The following is a 20114-nucleotide window of genomic DNA, read 5'->3' as shown; positions in this document are numbered from 1 at the left end:
TGCTCCTGCTCCTGTTTCTGCTCCTGTTCCTGCACCTGCTCCTGCTTCTACTTCTGCACCTGCTCCTGTTCCTGCACCTGCTCCTGCTTCTACTCCTGCACCTGCTCCTGCTCCTGCACCTGCTCCTGCACCTGCACCTGCAATGGCTCCTGCACCTGCTCCTGCACTTGCACTTGTTCCTGCACCTGCACCTGCTCCTGCACTTGCACCTATTCCTGCACCTGCTCCTGCTCCTGCACCTGCACCTGCAACGGCTCCTGCTCCTGCTCCTCCTCCTGTTCCTGCTCCTGCACCTGCTCCTGCTCCTGCTCCTGCACCTGCTCCTGCACCTGCACCTGTTTCTGCTCCTGTTCCTGCACCTGCTCCTGCACCTGCTCCTGTTTCTGCTCCTGCTCCTGTTTCTGCTCCTGCCCCTGCTCCTGCTCCTGTACCTGCTCCTGCTCCTTCACCTGCTCCTGCACCTGCTTCTGCTCCTGTTCCTGCTCCTGTTCCTGCACCTGCTCCTGCACCTGCTTCTGCTCCTGTTCCTGCACCTGCTCCTGCTCCTCCTCCTGCACCTGCTCCTGCTCCTGCTCCTGTTTCTGCTCCTGCTCCTGCTCCAGCTGCAGAGCCTGGGCTCTGGTGCCAGCCCACCTGCGCCCACATTCAGAGCACTTTGTGCCTCCCTTGCTCTGCCCTCGCTGAGTATTAGCCGGAGAGGTCAGTTCTTGAAAAGGTCCTGCATGGGGGCTGTGGGAAGAAACCCATGTAAACATTTTACAGAAAAGATGCTAGATTCTGCTGAAGTCACCTAGGGTGAGGGGCCTTCCAGGCCAGGAAACAGAACCTAAGCTTTTAGATAAAAGTCCATCCTAGAGACCCACAGAGAGGCCATGTTCCCACCCTGAGAAGGGCACTACCAGGAGGTCAAGGACAGGTGGAGTCACCTTCAGTCGTTTTGCTGAGGGAGGAACAGGCTGAGCCCCAGTGTCCTGAGCATCTTTCCCTGCTGAGGTGTCCCGGGTCCTGCACTGGGGGCCACACTGGTCCTCTGTTCATCCCCTAACTCAGCAAACATGACCATTGGCACTCTGCATGAGCTCGGTACTGTCCCAGGCGCTGGGGGCCCGGGGGGAGGGAACCCAGATGTGGCTTGGCCTCCAGTGTGGCAGGTGGGAGGGAAGTGTTCATTCGGCAGATACAGAACATGGGGCTGGGGGAGGGCAGGCGAGGTCCCAGGTCCCACACCAGGAAAGAGCACAGTTGACATATGAGCCACGGTCTGACCCCAGAGCCTCCTGTTTTGTTTTGTTTTGCCATATTGCCTCCTGTTTGTAATGCCCAAATACACATGAAAATACTTTGTGAGGCATGAGGCGCAGTGCTAGTTTAGTGGTGATTCATTATGGACTTGCTGTCACCACACAGAATGGGAGGGTGGCCCGTGCCCCTGCCCCCCATCGCCTGGCATGGAGGTGTCCCTGTGGGCCTGGAGGCTGAGCTGACTCCTGTCTCGTGGGGAGAGGCCTTCCTCTGCCCTTGCCTGGTCTTGGCTTCTTAACGCAGCATGCCTGAGGACTAGCTCGGGCGAGAGAGGGCTGGGGTGCGTGTGTGTGTGTGTGTGTGCGTGCACACACGTGCAGGCCTGCTCCTGGTGTGGGCTCTCATAGTATTATTCTGTGGTCTTTGCTTTGTCTCTAAATGCTCCATCATCCTTTAGTCCCAGAAGGAAAGACAAAATTTCCTCACTTCATGTCTGCCGTGCAGATGGTGACGAGTGTAGTCAAAACCCGCTGAGGTTTTCATCCAATGCCGGGTAAAGTGGAGAGTGACAAAGGGTAAAACCGAACCCCCAAGACGGAAAGGTGCAGAGTGTGTGAATATAAAGTTAGACACTTATAAGAAATAACAACTGCTAATAAAATATTTTATATAAAACTTTTTATTTGTGTTCAGTGTTAAGTGCTTCAAATTCAAACCGATTTGCTTAACTCTTACTAGGCAAAATGGGTTTTTAAGTTGCATTTTGAATATATTTGTTGTACGTCTAGTAAGAGTTCTGCATTATTACTCAGTGTCCTGGTCTAGCATCCCCACACCCCCGCGATGGTACACAGTCACCTTCCTCTCTTGGACACCTGCATTTTCATGGGGGACTGTCTTCAAGTTTTGTGCTTTCCCTCTGTTCCCCCAGACTCCTCCTGCCTTGTTAATGTTGGCCGCAGCCAAAGATTGCCAAGACCCCCATGTGCTGAGGCCCGAGCCTTCCCTTCCCATCCCCTGCTGTCCCCTCTGCCTTAGAGGGGTCTCTGGTGGCGATTCCTCAGAGGGACATCCCTTGCTCGTTGCTCTCGTGTTCCTGGAAATCCGCCTCTCTGGCCTGGTCTCTGTAGAGGCTGCAATGGGGAAAGCACGTCCTCCCGAGGTTGGCCCCCACAGTGAACGTGAGCAGGACCCCGAAGGATCCTGGTGTTCTGCGCTGCCTCGGCTCCCCCAGAGCCAGGACTCCCAAGGGCAGGGGTGCTTGGGGCCAGGCCTTCAAAATGGTCTGCAAAATTGGAGGGCACCCCACGTGTGGAACCCACTCATAATGGCGCTGTGTGCCCACCGGCTCCCTCGCCTCTCCTTCTGCACCTGCCTCTGCAGACCAGCGCTGTCCCTCAGCCCAGCTGACATTCATGCCAGGGTCCTTCTGGGTCATTGTCCTTGGCCTCTCATGTCAGGGAGATTCCTCTGGGACAATCGGCCTCTGCAGAACCTGTATCCGGGGCCTCACCAGGGCCAGCGGCAGCCAGAGGCGGGGGAGAAACCCCCTTGCACACTTTCAAGCTCAGCTCAGCCTGTCGGTAACATCCAAGCCTCCAGGGCAGGAAGGCAGGATGAAGATGACCCTCAAGCCCAGCCTTCTCCTGGGCGTAGCTGGATTTTCTGAGAACTACTGCCCCTCCTTCTCATCTTTGTGCAAACGGAAGGGTTTAGCCTTAGCCCAATTTTGTATGTTACCTCTGAACACGCCAACTTGAACTCATTCCTCCAACAGACATTTCTGTGGCCTCGTCACGTGCACACTGAGGCCAACTGAGGAAGCCGGGTTTGCATTTACATAAAGCTGGTCTGCATCCACAGTGCATGTGAGCATAGATCAGGCTCAGAGCCCCTGATGCCTCCCTGGTCTCCAAAATAATCTCCTGGTGTCAAAAAGGAGAAAACAAACAGTGGTGCATGCTAGGTAGGCCCGGGCAGGGGATTGCCCTCGGTGGGGACACGGCATCGGGGCTTTCTGTGGCATACAGACCATTGTGAAGCTGAAGAGGAGGGAGCAGGGGCATCAGTGTTTTCGTTCGATCACAAGCCCAGAGGGAGCCGGCTGGCTGTGTCTGGGTTCCAATTTCCGAGGCTGTGGGAGAGGAGGAGGCGGAGTCTGCCTGGGGGGTCCTTCCACAGCTAGCGGGGCGGGCTGGCCCGGATCTGCCCCTCCTTGCCGGGAGATACCCCTGATCCCACAACCACCCGGCTTGCAGCCCAAGCTGAGGACACGGCCACAGGCATGTGAGCCTTTCCACTGGGCTCGTAGTTTCAGAGCTGGTCTTTCAGCCCCTACGCAGGAGTATCAAATTTTGGGAACAGCACGTACCCCGAGCCACATAAATAAGAAGTAGCAAAACTCAAAATTACTACATTCAGCTCAAGTTTTCCGAGCAGGGCAGCTCCTCTCTCTGTTTGGGAGCATCTGCGTAAATGGAAGAGAGAATCCAGCTGACCACCTGTGGGTGCCTTTGGCCTACGCTTTGCACATGAATTTAAACGTGGCCCTGGTTTTGTGCACGGTTAAATGGTTTTCCCTTTTGGTCACTGTAAGCCACCTGCTGTGAGCACTGCATGCAGGAGCGGCTCCCCAGGAGCAGCAGGGCTGGGCAAGCTGGGTGGGATGCTGAGGCCCGGCTGGTGGGCGTTGGAGCCCTGGGCCTGGTTCTCGAGGCCCCCAGACCAGTCTCCCGGGAAGGAGGCTGCAGAAGGTCCTTGCTGCGCCCCCACACAGATGCACTGTTTTGCCCCCGCCTTCCCTGCCCAGAGCGCTGGCCCCTGCAGCAGATCCTAGCCCAGCCGTGGGACAGTGTGGCAGCTTCCCGAAACAGTGCTTGCCCATTTCTGCAGGACAGGTTACTAAGACCACCTCCCCTCCCGGGGGACCTTGAAGGTGCCCTCTCCTGCCAGACGAATCCATTAGGCCTGCCCTGAGGTCATGGGGAACGCAGGGTTAAGGTTGAGAGCCCTATATTCACGGGGTTCCTGGAGATCCCAGGCTGCAACCCAATCTGGGTCTTGGTTTTTCTGGAAGGATTTCGATGGTCATGGTAGCTCTTGGGGTTCTTATAGTTTTACATTTTTTTTTACAATTCTGTCCTTAGGTACCCCAGGGGTGTCTTTTCTGTGACATTTGGAATACAGGCTGCCTGAGTTTAATCATAAATAGTTCATTTTTAAGTCCTCAGCCAATTAAAAATGATAGAAAGGATCCTATCATCCAAATTGCTAATAAAATGGACCACCAAAGCCACATGGGGAGCTTTCTATTTTGAGAGTCTCATGATCCCTGTAGAAGGGGGTGAAAGGTAAGTTTGTCCATAGAACATGTATGTTTAAAAAGTTACTTTCTGTAACCAAGCCTTTCCCCCCTTGTTTGTTTGTATCTTCCTTTGTAGACAGATTGGTGAGAGAGCTGAGTCTGGTGTGAACTGTTGCCTTTTATTAGATGAACAGCTACTTACAAGCAGCTCCCTTGGTTATTCCAAAGCAAGAGTCAATGCAAGTAACGTTTTCAATCAGCGCGCAAACGTGCATACATCTATATATCTGATCTGTGATTGTATAAGCCCTGTTTTTTATAACACTGGGTGGGTGAATTTACAGTGATCTTGCCTATTACTTAGCGAATACTGTTGCACTCTGTCGGAGGTTTGCGCTGTGGTAGATGAACACAGCATATCTACATATCTACATATATATATTTAAAAGTAACATTGGCTCTCTCGGGCGCCTGTTCCGTCAGCTGTCTTGTTCCACTAGAACAGAGACCCGAGCAGACCCTAGAATGTGAGCTTTCTAACTGTACCTTACAGGCCGTGGTCCTGTTGTGTATATTTCTTTAGAGTTATCTCCTTAGAAGGTTTGTACGTGCATTTTTTTGCAGACTTGAACTTTGTTTTCTGAAATTAGATGCCACTTATGAAAATGTGACATAAATCAAATAAAGCGTTGTTATTTTCAGATTTCTACTTCGCTCTCCTTCTTGCTTCCACAACGCCTGCTCTCACACCTGCCAGGAGAACTGGGCCTGGGGTCTGGTGCAGCCTCACTCTTCTTTTTTTTTTTTTTTTAAGATTTTATTTATTTATTTGAGAGAGGGAGAGAGAAAGAGAGCAAGCAGTGGGAGGGGCAGAGGGAGAGAGAATCCAAAGCAGACTCTGAGCTGAGCACAGAGCCCAACCCAGGCTCGATCCCATGACGCTGAGACCATGACCTGAGCTGAAACCAAGAGCCAGACACTTAACCGACTGAGCCACCCAGGTGCCCCAGGAGCCTCCGTCTGCTTAATGGAGCAGTTCCTTGGGTCGGTGTTGTAACACATTTGGATTGAGCTGGGAAGAAAAGAGCGACGGGGTGTTGTGCTAGCCCCCACTTGTTCTGTGGGAGCACGGGGTCAAGTGCATTTTCATGGACTATCTCATTTAAACGCCCCCCCATCCCGGGGTGGGACCGGAGAGCCACAGCCAGCCCCATTTCACAGGTGAGGAAGTGAGGCTCCGAGATTAGACCACTTGCCTAGGCAATGGTGGAGGCTAAATTCAGAGGGTGACGTCCAGCTGGGGAGCCAGGGCTCTTGGCCCCTTCATCACCATCCCGCCGTGGAAAGAAGACACCGTGGGAGCTAAGGAGGAGAATCCATCTGGTCACAGGAGGTGGCTGGGAGGATCCATCCCCCGTGACCAGAGAAAACTTCTCCCAGGTATCTTGCCGAGGGGCAAGATGATGGGCGAGTGTCTCTAGGAGTCAGCTCTGGGGGCTTTATGTGCTGGGGGCCCCGTATAGGTCAGCACTGGGGTTCAGGCTGGGCCTGGGTGCAGGTGTCCTTCTGGGATCATCACCTGGGCATGACTGTGCTGGGGAGGACCAGGTCACCTTTGCAGGTGTGGAGGAAGGTGTGCGTGCAGTGACACACAGAGAGAAAAGCCACGGCCCAGTGACTCAGCACTTCCCGCCCCTTCTTCCTGCCCAAGCTTCTCCGTCCCCAGACACTGTGCTGTGCTCCCAACCACTCGCCACCTTCCCCCATCAAAATCCCCATTCCTTCCACACGTTTTCCAGATTTATCTTTATTAGAATCTTTAAGTAACAAAAATTCTACATGTTCATTTTAACAAATAATACAAAAGTGAATAATCTTGCCCCCAGCCCATCCCAAGCACACCCCCGTGAGGTTCCCAGGCTTGACACCAGATATCAGTGTATTCACCCTCCCCTTTTAATACCCAGAGAGATGGACACGTCACACCCAGAGAGATGGACACGACCCCCCCGGCCCTCCACCCCTTGCTTTCCTTCCTTTGCACGGCGTCACGGACAGCCCTCCAGACCAGAGGGTAGAGCGCTCCCTACTTTTGCTTCAACAGCTGTGTGACACACCATCATGGGAATGTTCCAGAATCCCTACAGCCATTTGCCTTCTGATAGACCCTGTGGTTGTTTCTACAATAACCACCAGGCTTCAATAAATCTAAAAATTTGGAAAACAGTCTTAAACTGACATCCTTACAACGTACAATTTGAATCACAGAAGCCTTTTTGGAAACGCAAGTGGAAGGAAATCCAAAAAGTAAAATAGGTGCCTAGAGAAGAAGGTGGGGAACTGCAGCCCCCACGCATGCCCCCTTACTCCCACGGTGCCCCTGAGGGTCCCACATGGCCGACGCTCTGTCCCTAGCCCTCCCATTACACCTGGACGTGGGGACTCTTGGGGGCTGCAGGTGTGCGGGGGGATGGGAAACCCTCACAAAGCACAGGCCTCGGTGGTGTTGTCAGGAAAGATTAGCCCAAGAGGGTCCTACCCCACCCAAGGGTGCTAATCTTTGCTGATCGCCGTGGCCTTGGCAGTCAAAGTAAGTGCTCTTGTTGGCAACCTCATTCTCCAGAGAGGCAATGACAGAAGAAATAGGGGTCAAACCCTATGGCAGGGTACCTTTCTTAATGGATCAGCTGACACCCACCCAGCTGCTTCCCTCCCTCTCTGCTCATCCTGTGTGAGCAGGTAGATGCGTGGGTCTGTGCTCAGTGCTGCCACGCTTGGGAGATGCTAATCCGGCCACAAGCAGGAGAGCCGGCAGCCTGGCCTGTTGGCACCGTGACCTCAGGACTCGACTCGTTTCTCCTGATTGCCTCATGCGGCTGTCATCTTTGAGAGTAGGTGGCAGAAGGAAAGGAGATCTCTGCACATGTCAAGACGGAAAATTACCCTGGGTAGGTGAGAACTAGGACCAAAGCCAGGGGAGAGTAGATGTGGGTGTCCAAGGGCTCCCTCTTGCGGGCACTGGGGCTGTGCTGCGCGGGGCCGCCGAGCTGCCCATCCCTCCTGGAGGGACAGAGCACCAGGGAGGCAGGTTTGTAGGATGGAGGAGTCGCCCATCCCTCCTGGAGGACAGAGCACCAGGGGGCACCTGCACCCCACAAAACCAAGGAGAGAAGGGCTGCAGCGTCCAGGCCAACAGGGGCAAAGGCAGCTGCCCGATGAGAAGTGGCTAATCATTCTTGTGCCCTGAGCTGCAGAAGGCAGAGCTGGGTCCGCATGGAAGGGGACAAGACCCCTTAGGGGCCATCTGGTAGGACCAACGGCGTTGGGGACAAGAAGAGCCGGCCCAGACCGTGGCCCTTGGTAAAGTCTTAGAAGCAAACTCAATTCTTGGAGCAGAAAGTCAGACATTGTGTAAGTCAGTAAATCAACAAAGAGAGATGTAATCACAGTTGGGTTTATAGATAACATATATGGAGAGAGAGAGAGCTCATTTAATATGACATGTGCCCTGCTAAAGTTCACAGCTGTCCAGTGTCCTCACAGAATTCTGCAGCTGCTACCACTCTCCGGTTCCAGATTTTCGTTGCCCCCAAAAGAAGTCCATCGCCAGTCCCCCCCCCCCCCCACCCCCCCGGCAGCCACTAACCTACTTCCTGTCTCCATGGATGGGCCTGTTCTGGGCACGTCATGTGATGCAATCGCGCACACGTCGCCCTCTTAGCAGAAAGCACAGGTAGCTTTCAAAAGCAACACACAAAGTATGAGAAGGATCGCCCCAGCTCAGAAAGGTTGAGACACCCCGCCCCCCAAAAGTGTTACGGCCGACCAAGGTGTGCTGGCTCTGAGCTCCCACGTTGTCCTGAGCCTGCATCTTGCTGTCACGGCCACTAAACCCCCTCTGATGTAGCCATGGCCGTTGTTCCCGGTTTGCCGATGGGGACATCGAGGATCGGAGGATGTCTAACTCTTTCCAGAGCATGACAGCACCTCTTTAACCCTGAAGACCAGAGGTCTGAGGGGAGACTTTCCAGCTTCTGCTGCTCAGGACCCTGAAGGGCCTCAGAGCAAACACACGGTGAGGGAGAAGTTTCCGGGACAATTGTCATGCCACAGGCCACCCAGAGTCCGTCCGAGAGAATCTGGTGAAACAGAGGGAACACCACAGCCCCACAACCCCAGCTGCTGCCCCTTAGGACCCAGCACGGCACCCAGGCCGGGCCGGTCTTGCCCCGAAGGGCTTCCTCTAAGGGGCACTTTGGTTGGCTGGAGACCTCATCTGAACTTGGCCGTGGTCTGAGGCTGAGCCCAGCGCCCTTCATTCCTTCCGCCTCTCTGCTCCAAGGTGCCAGACCCCAAGCCATCCCGAGGCTCCCTGCTGCGCCTGATCTCTCTCCTCCCGGCTTTCCCCGATGGCTCTGTCTGCCAGCCTGACCCTGTGGCTGAGTTTGAAGCAAAACCTTCCTCTTCATGCCACTGAAAGTTTAAGGATTCTTAGAACAGAGTGATGACTTCCAGTGAATGGCCATCGTATTCTGGGACAATGCAGGGCCATGCAGCCTACACAGAAGGAACCACTGCCAAATAAGAAATGTTGAAGCCACGCTCTTACTGCCCAGCTGTACTGAAGAGTGCGGGAAAGGCACGTACACGTGACGGGAAGTAATAATCAGGTTTAATGGCCACAGTGTGAGTGTAAGGGGGCGGAAAGCCTAGCATTCGTCTCCCCTTTCCCACCAGCAGCAAGGGAGTCTGGCTTCTCCTGGGCAAGTCAAAGTTCTCATTCTGTGGGTTCTGGAAAGTTCTACATACGTATATCATGCTCAAGTCGGTGAGGAAGGTATTCGATCACAAAATGATCCCTGGGACCATATGGAACCCAGTCATTGTGTGAATCCACCCTGAGCCACTGATGGATACTCACTTTAGAGGCGCTCTGACCAGCAGGTGGAGGCGTAATGGGCACCCTTTGGGGCCCCCCATGGTCAGCTGAGTGGCCAGGGTGCCCCATGGTGCCATGAGGGGCATCATACTGCCTGCGGCCCCGCCAAAGCAGCCAGCTCGTCCCAGCATTGAACCTCAGCAAGGCTGTGTCCTTGGGTAGGTTTCTCTCAACTTCCTCATTGGTAAAGTAAGAACAAATATGTGATTTCTCACTGCAGCTTGAGTAAAAGGGAGAAAGAATCTGCAGCTCACACTATAGCACTTCCTAGCCCCCAATTTTAACACTGGCTAGCGCTCTCTTGGGTGCTCTAATAACATCGGCTGTCCCCAGCCAAGAACATTGTTTTAAAATCCCGAGGAAGACCCCGGCTCCCTTGGAGACCGCCCCCCCCGGCCGGTCTCACAGAACTCAGGGAAAGAACTGGGCTCTGGGGGACTTTGGGCTCCTGGCAAGCAAGTAATTGGAAGTAATTGCTCAAGCTTAGTTTGTCTGCATTTCAGTGTTGAGTTTTTAAACCTACGGGAGATCACGACCAGATCTTTACGCGTGCTTGAAACACAGGACCGAGGATGTAATTTCTTCCCCCCGTGTCTGTTGCGGCTGGGAACACGAAGCAGAGCAGAATGGCCCACGTGTGGCAGGGGCTGTCACCTGACCACCCTCTTCCAGTAGGGCTCCTCCTCGTGCATCCTCAGAGGCCAGCCTGGCTGGCTGCCAATTCCCGACCAAAATACTACCTGGCTCCGCATCTGTTTCCTTCTCTGAAAATGGGGGTGGTAACACCCCCTGACTCTGTGGGCTTGTTTAGGAACATTCAGAACGTTAGCAAATCCCAAGTGTTCAGTCGGTGTCTGACACCTACCAGGTGCTCCGTCAGTCCTGGCTTCCAGGTCTACCACCGGCCTCTTTCCCCCCTCCCCCCAGAGGCTACCACACCCCGTGCCCTGGCCATGAGCCCAGAAGGACCCCCCTCCTCCACTCTAAGAGCTTGGAGCTGCTGGGGCTGGGGGGGTATCTGCAGACCCTGGAACCAGCCTCTGGGCTTCGGTCCCCCTCTCTGCTGTGTGACCTTAGGCTCTTCAGCTCATGCTCTGTGCTTCCACTCGCTCACTTGTAATCCACACCTCGAAGGGATACTGTGGGGCTCCGTGAAGTAAAATGTGTGAAACAGGACAGCCCTACAGCAATGAGCCTTCCTTAGAGGAGCCTGAGCTGCTCTTTTGTCTGTGTAGGGGGCAGGGCAGCCAGTGCCCCCCCGATACCCTCGTCCCTTCCAGTCCAAGTCTCTCCCCCAGCACAGAGCACCTCTCTCGGGGTGGGAGATGGAGGGAATGGGCTGCACCTGGGGTTCCGCTCAACCACACAAAAAGGAGAATGAGGAAGAACTTTGAAATATTGGCAAAGATGAAGTTTTCTCTCAACTGATGGAGACTGGAGGTCGGCAGTGAGGGGGTGTGACTCACCCCTGCGGGGATCCTGGTCTTCGACACGCAGGTCAGGTCGGTGCCAGGATTTCCAAGCATTGAAACTGGGCCCTTTGGTAAGTTAGTGGTATTAGTGAGGAGAGAGGGAGGATGAGGGAGGAGGGATCAGGCAGTGAACAAGGGAGGGAGCACGGTGCTCTAGGGCTTTTACCAGCTCCATCCCAGCCCTTCCAGCCCTGGAGGGGTGCAGACCCAGCTACAGACCCAACCTTCCCAGGTGCCTGCCTCGGGGTCCCCCAGCAGTGTTCCTTGGGAGGGGTCAGGCTCGGCAGAGTGGGCTGGGTGTGCATGACCCCAGGTTTTACCCCACTGGGCCTCGACAGCTGTGGGGATATTGGGGAGAAATGGATTATTTTGGAAAGCGAGAGCAGAGCCCCTGAATGGGAAGTAAGGTGCAGAGTGCTGGGGTGATGGGGCAGGTGTGAGCCAAGGTCTTGTTATCCCCGCTTCTGTGGGCCCAGTGACCCTCCATCATCTGACCTGGGGAAGAGGGGGAGGGGGCTTTCGGGAGGCGGTCCTAGGGGAACCAGAGAACACATCTGCCAGCCTTCGGGATTTTTTTAAATTCAAAAGCGTGATTCAGGTTTAAGATTGAAAGGATGGGAACCAATAGAGGCCAGGGAGGCAGGGGGCTCTGGAGCTGCCCTGCTTGGGGGTGGACTGGGCAAGAAGAGGCAGGGGCCTCACCGGGAGACAAGGCTCTTCTAGCAGAGCCCACCTCTTTATACCAAGGATTTCACAAGACCCCTTTTGATCTCCTGAAAGGAAGTTATACTTAATAATTCTTTTTACTTAATAATTTTATACTTAATAACATGCCTATACACAAAGTAAAATAAATATGCATAATGCCCTATAAAATAGGACAAGTAAAGGGAAAGTGTTGGCGGACGGAGTGACATCATGCGTTTCCACGTGCCCACTCCACATGATGGCCCTGCACAGGACCCCCCCGCCCAGGGAGTGCACCACCTAGGAAGGCAGGGAGCCCCAAGGCCAACAACTCACAAGCCATGTGGGGCCCTGTCCCTAGTGATGCCATGTTTGAAATGATCCACTTGGCTGAAGCTCCAACCTCAGCGAAGCCTTCCCTCGATTCCCATCAGCCTGCATTCCTGGGAAATCCCAGCATCTCCAGACTTTGCAAAAACCCAAACAATAACTTCATGTTAGGATTTACACAGAGGTAGGCTCTAGACTCAAACCGTTATAAGCAGATTTGTGGCTGCCTTTGGCGTCCAGCAGGAAGTCCACAGGATGCCCTGGCGCACTGCAGACCCCTGACAGTCTGGCTTTATGTCCACTCGAAGCCGCCCCCCCCCCCCATTCATATGATGCTCAGAAACGTGCCACGAGTTTCCAAATGTCCCCAACAGCCGTGCAGAACCACCGAGACCCACTGGTCAAGACCATGTGTCCCTGGGCCCCCATAGCCCCACCAAGCCTTCAGCCCGTGTCTTGGCGACGCCCTCCTGCCAAAGACCACGGGAGCACACATGCCGTCAAGGGGGGTTGATGGACTTGGGGCGACAAGGAACACCACACACAGTGGGGCATCTCAGTAAGACAGCGTTAGAAAGGATCAACTATATAGGACTTGGGGGACATTCAAGGAAATGAGGCTTGGCTCAGGATTGGGTGCAGGCAGGAGGTAGAGGCAGCTGGGAGATTGGGTATCCTAATAAATCCTATCTAGAAGGCGGAGGAATGAAACCAGGCAGCGGCTGGGGAGGGTAGGAAGCTGCGGTACACATGCCAGCCAGCAGAGGGGGCTGGTGGTCCCTGGGGTTTGGACCAGGTCAGTGGGCTGGCTCCCCGGCTGGGGATGGGGGTGTCTCCCCCCCATCAGGGTCAGTGGCCTGGCCAGTTGCAGGTGCTCTGTGAACTCGTTTGCGAGCATACCACAGCCCCCCATGGGCTCGGGACTGGGCTAGGTGAGGCATGGAATTGAAGGGGCGCCCTGAATCTGAGCAATCAAGATAAATGGTATTTTACTGGAGTATTTTTTTAAAGTGGCCTGGCAGGGCCCCCAGATTGTCTGTGGTCTTTTGGGCCCAGAGGCTTTATGGGGACGCATGAACCACAGGTTTTGCTTGCTCCTTCAATTTTGGACAGGCTGGAGAAGAGTAGAGATCTTGAGCCCTGGGTCAGCATCTGCCTCTCAGACTTGGAGATCCAGTCCTCCCCGACAACCCACTGAGCGCTCATGGTTGGGTGTCTGCCCTGCGTGGATGGAGGTGCTGGGACTCACGCTGCAGACTGGGGTTTGCTGGGCCTCTGAGGTTTTTGGAAGCTCCCCAGATGACTGTAACATCTACATCCATTCCTTGAAGTACTCGTGAGGCTATTGGCTTTGGGGGGGATGTGTGCTAGCATTCACACTGCCCAGGACCCCCAGGGAGCATGGAGCAGACGGTCCAAAGCGTGACTTGCATGAGGATCCCCCTTGTCCTGCTGCAGGAACAACAGAGAGAAGGGAGAGAACTTTGAGCCCCAGGATGAGACGGTTAAGTCCCCACCCAGATGATTCTCCTGAGCAGGGGGGTCCCTGGAAGGAGGCCCCCGTGCTGGGGGTGAAGGTTGTTTCTGCATCTGAGTCTGACCTGGGGTCTCCCCAAGTTACCCAGGAAGACACTCTCAAGACTGGAACACGCAACAGTGGGATAGAAGACACAGCCTGCAGGTGGGGGTAGGAGGCAGGACCCCCCCCCATGGTGGTGTCTGTGGCTCTGGTGGAGATGGGGGCCTCCGATCAGGCCCACGAGTGAGGCGGTGGGTGGCGAGCACCGTGTCTGTGAGGGGTGACGGCTGCAGCCAAGGGGGTGGTGCGGACCTCTGAGGACCCTCGTGCCTCCACAGGGTTGGGGGCTGTCCCTGTCGCTGGTCAGGCCTTGGCCCTCTCCTCACTCTGCAAGTGTGTGGCCACGTCGGGAAGCCGCATGTCCCCGAGGGCCCGTGTGGTCCCCAGGAGGCAAGCCTCCTCTGAGGGCCTGGCAGCCACAGGCAGAGGACACCGAAGCTCTGTGGCCCCCCAGAGCGAGCGCCCCTGGGCCGGCCATGAACCCAGGGCATCTTCCATGAGCCCAGGCCCCGGGCGCCCAGGGCCACGGAACTCGCGCTGAGAGCCACTGGGCATGAGGCGGCCCCGCAGAGGCTTGGCGCTGTTTGCTCATCTCACCCCTGGAGAGGGTCAGGGGGGAGCCACGGAGAGCAGATTTAGACTCGGACCCCCAGGACCGGCAGAGAGGAAAGACAGGGGGGCATCTCCTTGCTGGGGGGAGAGTGTGGCGAGCACTCAGGGACCAGCGCCTGGGGGATGGTTGCCGGCCGGGCCCAGGTGTGAGGACTTGCACGGGGGAGTAACGCACGATGTCAGCCGGGGTCTTGCTCTCCCATCGGGACCTCGAGGGACACATCTGCCCACCCAACACTTTCCGCTGATGGGAGCAAACTCAACCCACCACCCACAGGAGAGCAAGAGCCCAAGGTGACCAATCTGGAACATGCCCGAAGCCTTGTTGTAACTGAGGAAGGGGCAGGAGGAGCAAGGGGGGTCCCCAGCCTCCGGTTCTGGGTGGGCCCTGTCCCTCTGGGGCACAGGGGCAGACAATAGGCAGTCCCCGGGCAGGTGGGGAGCGCAGGGGGAGGGGGTGTCCGGATCAGGGCTCAGGCATGGCAGAGACAAGCAGAGACAGGTGGGCCGTCACCATCGATGAGGCTCTGCGGCCACAGAGCTGGGCCCCGGAGGCCGGGTGGGTAGCAAGGAGGATGGTGACAGCACCGCCCCGTCACCAGGGTGACCTCTGAACCCCTCCAGCTAAGATCCGGCCCGGCCTCCAAGGCAGGGCTTGGTCTGTGAGGAGAAAGGGACACAGAGGCAGAAGGAGGGGTCTGTCCAGGTGAGCACCGCCGTGGGAGCACGTCCTCTGGGGAGGAGGCTGCACTTTGCACCTGCTGCGTGGTCTAGGATGTTTCCAGAAAGGTTCGCTCCCTAGGCCTGGCAGGTGCAGTGGCTGGAGATTAGAAGGAACACACAGGGCTTTGGATTTGGAGGCCTGGGCGTCCTGCCTTGGCCTCCTCACAGCAGACCCCACTGCGTGGGACTTTTAAAGTCTTCTTCCTTATCTTTCCTTATCTGTAAAGCAAGGGTAATGATATCTCACTTCCAGGGATGTCGTCAGCTTGGGGGACCTGGCCCCAAGTGCAGACCCCAAAACAAAACCTGTTGTTCTGATGGGAGCTGGTGTCTCTTTTCAGTAGGAGGACGACTCAGACCAAGAGACCCCATTTCTGTGAGCTGTTCTGTTTGCTGACGGCCGTCCAGTGGGACGGGGCATGCGGGGAATCGAACCTCTGGCTGTAAGAGGCTGCGGGCGGCAGCAACAGCATGCAGGACGCCTGGCCCGAGCAGAGGGTCGCACTGAGCTTCCCACCTGGGGGCCCTGCGTGACATCGGTGGGGAGGCACGTGTCCCAGAAAGTCAGGGACGGAGGGAAGAACTCTGCATCTAGGGGTCGTTAGGACTTCATGAGGACCTGAGACAGAATCCTCATGGTGAGACTAGCTCATTTCTTCACAAAGCTGCCTCCGTTTTCAGAAGAAAAAGGTAAAAAAAGACCACAGCTATTACACTCGACTTGCAAATAAATACAAAAAAGTGCCAGTGGGTAAGATGGCTTTATTGGTTTGCTCTCTTCACGAAGGAAGACATTAATCACCTTTTTTTTTTTTTGAAACTTCTATTTGAAATGTCTTTTCTGAATTTGCATGAGGTGGTGGCCACTAAGAAGGCCACTGGGCCTCCCTGTGGTGTCAGGCTTGGTCTGAGACCTGCGACATCCTCATGCAAACAGTGCAGCTACTTAGGGTCGTCTTTCAGCTCTGGGGTGGGGAGGGGGGCTGGGAGGCCCTGGGCTGGAGGCGCTCGCACCCCCTCCCACCACCCCCCTCTGGGAGAGGCTAAGGAAGGAGAGCCACTTGGCTGAAATAAAACACAAGAGCATGGAGTCTCAGGAACCAAGAACGGCCCTCATGCTGAGTTCGGGATCTTTATTCGTTAAGACATCAGGCCCCAGGCCCTAGCTTTCAGGGAAGGGCCTTGCGGGATCAGGGTGGGAGAGAAGCAGGGATGAGCCACAGCAGGCAGAGGACACAGGCAGGGTGCCCCGAGTGCGGACGGTCATATCCCGGGCTGTCCAGGGCCAGTGGACATTGCTTCAGAATCTGCATTCTGGAAACAAAGCACAGGCATGCATCCCCATGACCAGCCTCGACCTCACCCACTGGGTGCCTGGCTTCTCAAGGTCAAGACAGGCTCCAAGGTCAGTGCCTTGGCCTGCGTTCTCCCCAAGTCACTGGGAAAGCGTTGAGTGTCTGACCTTGTGGAGAATAGCCATATGTCCCACCAGAACTTAGGGATTCAGGCAGGCGATAGAAAGGATGGGCCTTGGCAGGGCCGCTGTCAGCACCCAAAGGAGAAGGTATAACCCCCACCCCCGGCTGAGGGGCCCCAAAGACTGGGGACAGCCAGCAGAGAGGCAATGGACAACTTCCTCCTGGTCCCGAAGCCTTATCTGGGCCTCTGCCTGGATTTGCCAGGAAGGGGGAGGAGGCCCGGGGCAGTGGGCGGGGGCCCCATCATCGATCAGGATGCTGGCATCAGCTGGAAGGCGGCCCCACCCCTCGTGCCGGGGGACAAAGGGCGCGCGTGCTGATTCCAGGAAGGTGCCTTGCGTAGGCGCCTGTGTCCTTCTTAGAAGATGAGCTGGCACCTGGATGGCCAGGTGGCTTCTAGCAGACCTCACGTCCCAGATGTGGGGTGGGACTGACGGAGCCAGGGCTGCACACCCCACCCACCCCACCCTGCCCCCGCGTGTGCGGACCCCTGCTTGCGGCTGACCCGGGCTTCTCCCGGAGTGGCAGTCCCGGCCCCGCTGCACCGCTGAGGAAGGGGGGTGCATCTGGGTGGAGGCAGGCTGGGGGAAGGTGGTGGGGTGCGGGGAGGCACTGGGGCTCCGTGCCCGGGGCCGCCACTGTCTGTCCCGCCAGGAGCACGTCACAAACGACCGGGCTTTGTTTGCTGAAGGTGGCTTCAGACATTGGCCCAGCTTCCCAAACCTGTGCATTTTCCACTTCGCTCCAGGAGAGTTTTTAAACCAGCTCCCTGTACGTAGCGCCTTGACTTTGAGCACATTTTCGAAACGACAGCTTTAGAGTCGGCACAGACCCCTCAGCAAAGGGACAGCAGGGACAGCCCCTGACTGAGGCCTCCGCCAATGGACAGCCGCGGCGCTGGGGGCCCTGCCCGGGCGTGCGTGGCCTCTGGGGACCCAGGAAGGACGCCGCGCCCGCAGGGCCGCTCACCTGTGTCCTGCAGAGGCTTGAAGCACCAGGGCACCCCGTGGGTCCTGGAGTCGAAGCAGCAGCCCCGACCGGTGCACTGCTCGGGGGTGATGTTGGGGTAGCCACAGTCCACCCTGTCCTTGGCCGGCACCTCACACAGGTCCGACGCTGTCGCAAACAACACCCGGTCAGCGCGGATGGGTCTGCTGACTTCGGTTTGCCAGCCCGCAGCCTCCCCCCAGCTTCCGAGTTCAAAGCAAATGACCCCCCCGCACCCCAACGTCTGCTTGAGGAGGACGCTCTTCCCGCAGGTTTTACTTGCCCTGTGGGAGCTCTGGGCCTCGGCCAGGGTGCCCCTCGCACTGCGTGCCCCCAGGGCCCTGTCGGGGGTCCATGGCCACGGTTCCTTCCCGCTGGCCATCTGGGGGCCCCCAAACCCAGAAACAAGGTTCCCCTTCCCTGTTTTATCAACACAAACTGCTCCCTTAAAAAAATGAATAGTATAATAACCACAATGCGTGCTGTTTTCCCTTCCTTTTCCATGTCTCCCTGTCCCCCAATCCCTTGGTGTGTCCCATCTTTCTGGCACATCCTTCCGTCCTCAACACTTGTTTTTGAAGCAAGCCTATGTTGCTCAAGTTCTGCAATGTTTGCCTGGTCACTTAACGGGATTTTCCTTAGGAAAACAGAAACCACAGGAAATCCCTGAAATCCTCTTCTATCCCTGCCACTGGGTAATTCCTCATTCCAGGGGTTCCTGAACCTCACTCGTGCTGGGATCCCAGAGACACTGTGGCGTGGGGGGGGGCACATCCCGGGCTGCAGGATGTGCAGAGCCGTCCGGGTGACTCTGGCGGGCACCCAGGCTGGGAGCCACTCCCTTTGGCACCTGATAAGAGCCACACCTTAATTTCTTCAAACTTGGGTGGATGGGACAGCCACACCCCCCACCTGCAGGTGCAAGGCCAGGGCTAAGTGGAAATTGTCCGTGTGCACTGAAAACGTTCTGGAAGAGACCGTATTCATTCGTCTTTCTGTTTGGTAAATGTGCCCACACAGTGTGTCAAGACCTATCTGGTAATTCAGAAATCTGCGGCCAAGAAGGCAACGGGGTGGTAGGGTTGGCAGAGGCTGCCAGCCAGGCCAGGCTCTAACCTGGGTTCTAACCTGGTCCCAGCACCGACTGGGAGGGTTGCATGCAGTCAGTTACTAACTTTCTGAGCCTCGGTCTCCTTGTCTGTAAAATGGAAACAACAAGACCCAGTTTGTAGGGCTATTGAGAGGAACCATGTGCATCTGGTAAATGGCAGTTACTAATTAACGTGGGGGCCTGGTCACCTTCCTCAAGCCCCCACACAGCCCCCAGAGCCTGCATCTTGCGTCCCTTTTCCTCCTCCTCTGCCCTCCCCCCACCCGCCACCAGCCCCCTCCTTCCTACGGCATGAAGAGGAAGCCTGAGCAGTACTCACACAGGCCCTGGTACGCTGCTGCCCAGCTGGAGGACCCCAGCACCAGGACCACCACCAGCAGCCAGAGCGCTCTGGCCTCCATGGTCACCGGCGGGCGGGCTCTGGGGACCCGTCTGCTCGGAGAACGTGCCGCGTCGGCCAAGGGGACGCATTTATACCCTGGTGTTTGTACAGGTACTCTGGCTTCTGTTTGCTTGGGGACGGCCCTCCCCTCCTCTGGTCGCACCTACTTTTCCCTGCTCAGGACTGTGAGCCCCCGGTGGCTCATCTTCCCGAAGGGGGACAGGCCAGTCTGACCCCACCACCGTGGTAGCAAGCCAGCTGGGAGGCCAGACTCCAGTCTCCAGTTTACCACTCCTCTCTGGGGAGCTGGGCTGTGAGTCCCAGGCTAGCCTGGCCTGGGGGAGAGGATGAAGGCTCCGCGTGGGGCTGGACGGCAGCCAGAAACCCAGCCAGGAGCAGCCCAGAAGGCGCCCTCCTCAGTGACCACAGCGCCCAGAACCAAGACCAGCCTTGGAGACTTGAAAAGACGAGTCCCGCCCGAGATTCAGGCACGCTGTGCGCACGGATCTCATTCCTCCCTCGTAATTCTTGAAAATCCTGTCCTTTCTGTTTCTCTTGTTGACAGCAAGATTTATTTTTTATCATTAAGTACACTTTCATAAATGTATTCGATACACTTATTCAATATTTTAAGAAAATTGAGTTTGATAAATTGTAGCATTTTGATAAAAATAGAATACATGCAGTAGGTTTTGAAAAAGCAGACAATCCAAAAAAGTCCTCTCCTGTCCAGAGGTATCTGCATTTAACACTTTAAATATTTTTCCAGAAACGTTCTCTCTAGACCTAAGCACGTTTTTAACCCAAATGAGAACTTACTAGACATCTTTGTTCAGCTTGTCTTCTTTTTTTAAATGAAAGATATATCCTGGAAATTATTTTATAACAGCCTATCAAAACAAGATGGGAATAATTATACCCATCTTCCAGAGGAATGAACTAAGGCTCACAACCTAAGATGCCTGTCGGGGCTTCCTCTCGTGGGCCTGGCAGAGCCGGGATCCAGGAAGCTGTGTAAGACCCGGAAGCAGGTGCACCTGGCTGGTCACCTCAGCCCCCGGTGGGGGTGTGGGGTTGGAGGGGGACCTGAACCACCCCGGAGTTTGTCCCCAGAGCTGTCCTCCACCCAGTGACTGATGGGGCCTGGCTGTGCACGCGTTGGCAATGAGGGTTGGGTCCCACCTTGAGACAGCCCAGGCCTAGCCCCTCCTACTCAGCAAGCCCCCACCATCTGCTTTTCACCCCCTCTTCCAAGACAAGTGCAGGCT

At 55.9% G+C, this 20114-nt stretch overlaps 1 protein-coding gene and 1 pseudogene across 1 annotated transcript; both read right to left on the bottom strand.

Moving 5' to 3' along the window:
- The window catches only part of LOC123326024, a 2649-nt pseudogene extending 916 nt beyond the window's left edge, over positions 1–1733 (bottom strand).
- A 14054-nt stretch (positions 1734–15787) lies between these two features.
- On the bottom strand, positions 15788–18894 carry TFF3 (trefoil factor 3). Its single transcript, XM_021679166.1, has 3 exons — positions 18784–18894; positions 17336–17482; positions 15788–16202 (listed from the first exon to the last, which is right to left on the bottom strand). Exons 1-3 carry the CDS (start codon positions 18863–18865, stop codon positions 16189–16191), a joined length of 243 nt encoding a protein of 80 aa, XP_021534841.1. The 5' UTR covers positions 18866–18894; the 3' UTR covers positions 15788–16188.
- Positions 18895–20114: the final 1220 nt, after the last annotated feature.

Source organism: Neomonachus schauinslandi, chromosome 1 (genome assembly GCF_002201575.2).
Source record: "Neomonachus schauinslandi chromosome 1, ASM220157v2, whole genome shotgun sequence".
NCBI classification, from domain to species: domain Eukaryota; kingdom Metazoa; phylum Chordata; class Mammalia; order Carnivora; family Phocidae; genus Neomonachus; species Neomonachus schauinslandi.
Note: the sequence above shows the minus strand (reverse complement) of the source record. Positions and strands in the feature narration are given on the sequence as shown.

Coding starts and splice junctions, on each gene's coding strand:
- TFF3 (XM_021679166.1), bottom strand. CDS start 18,865: ATGGAGGCCAGAGCGCTCTGGCTGCTGGTGGTGGTCCTGGTGCTGGGG. Junction 17,483..18,783: donor AGCAGCGTACCAGGGCCTGT/GTGAGTACTGCT, acceptor TGTTTGCGACAG/CGTCGGACCTGTGTGAGGTG.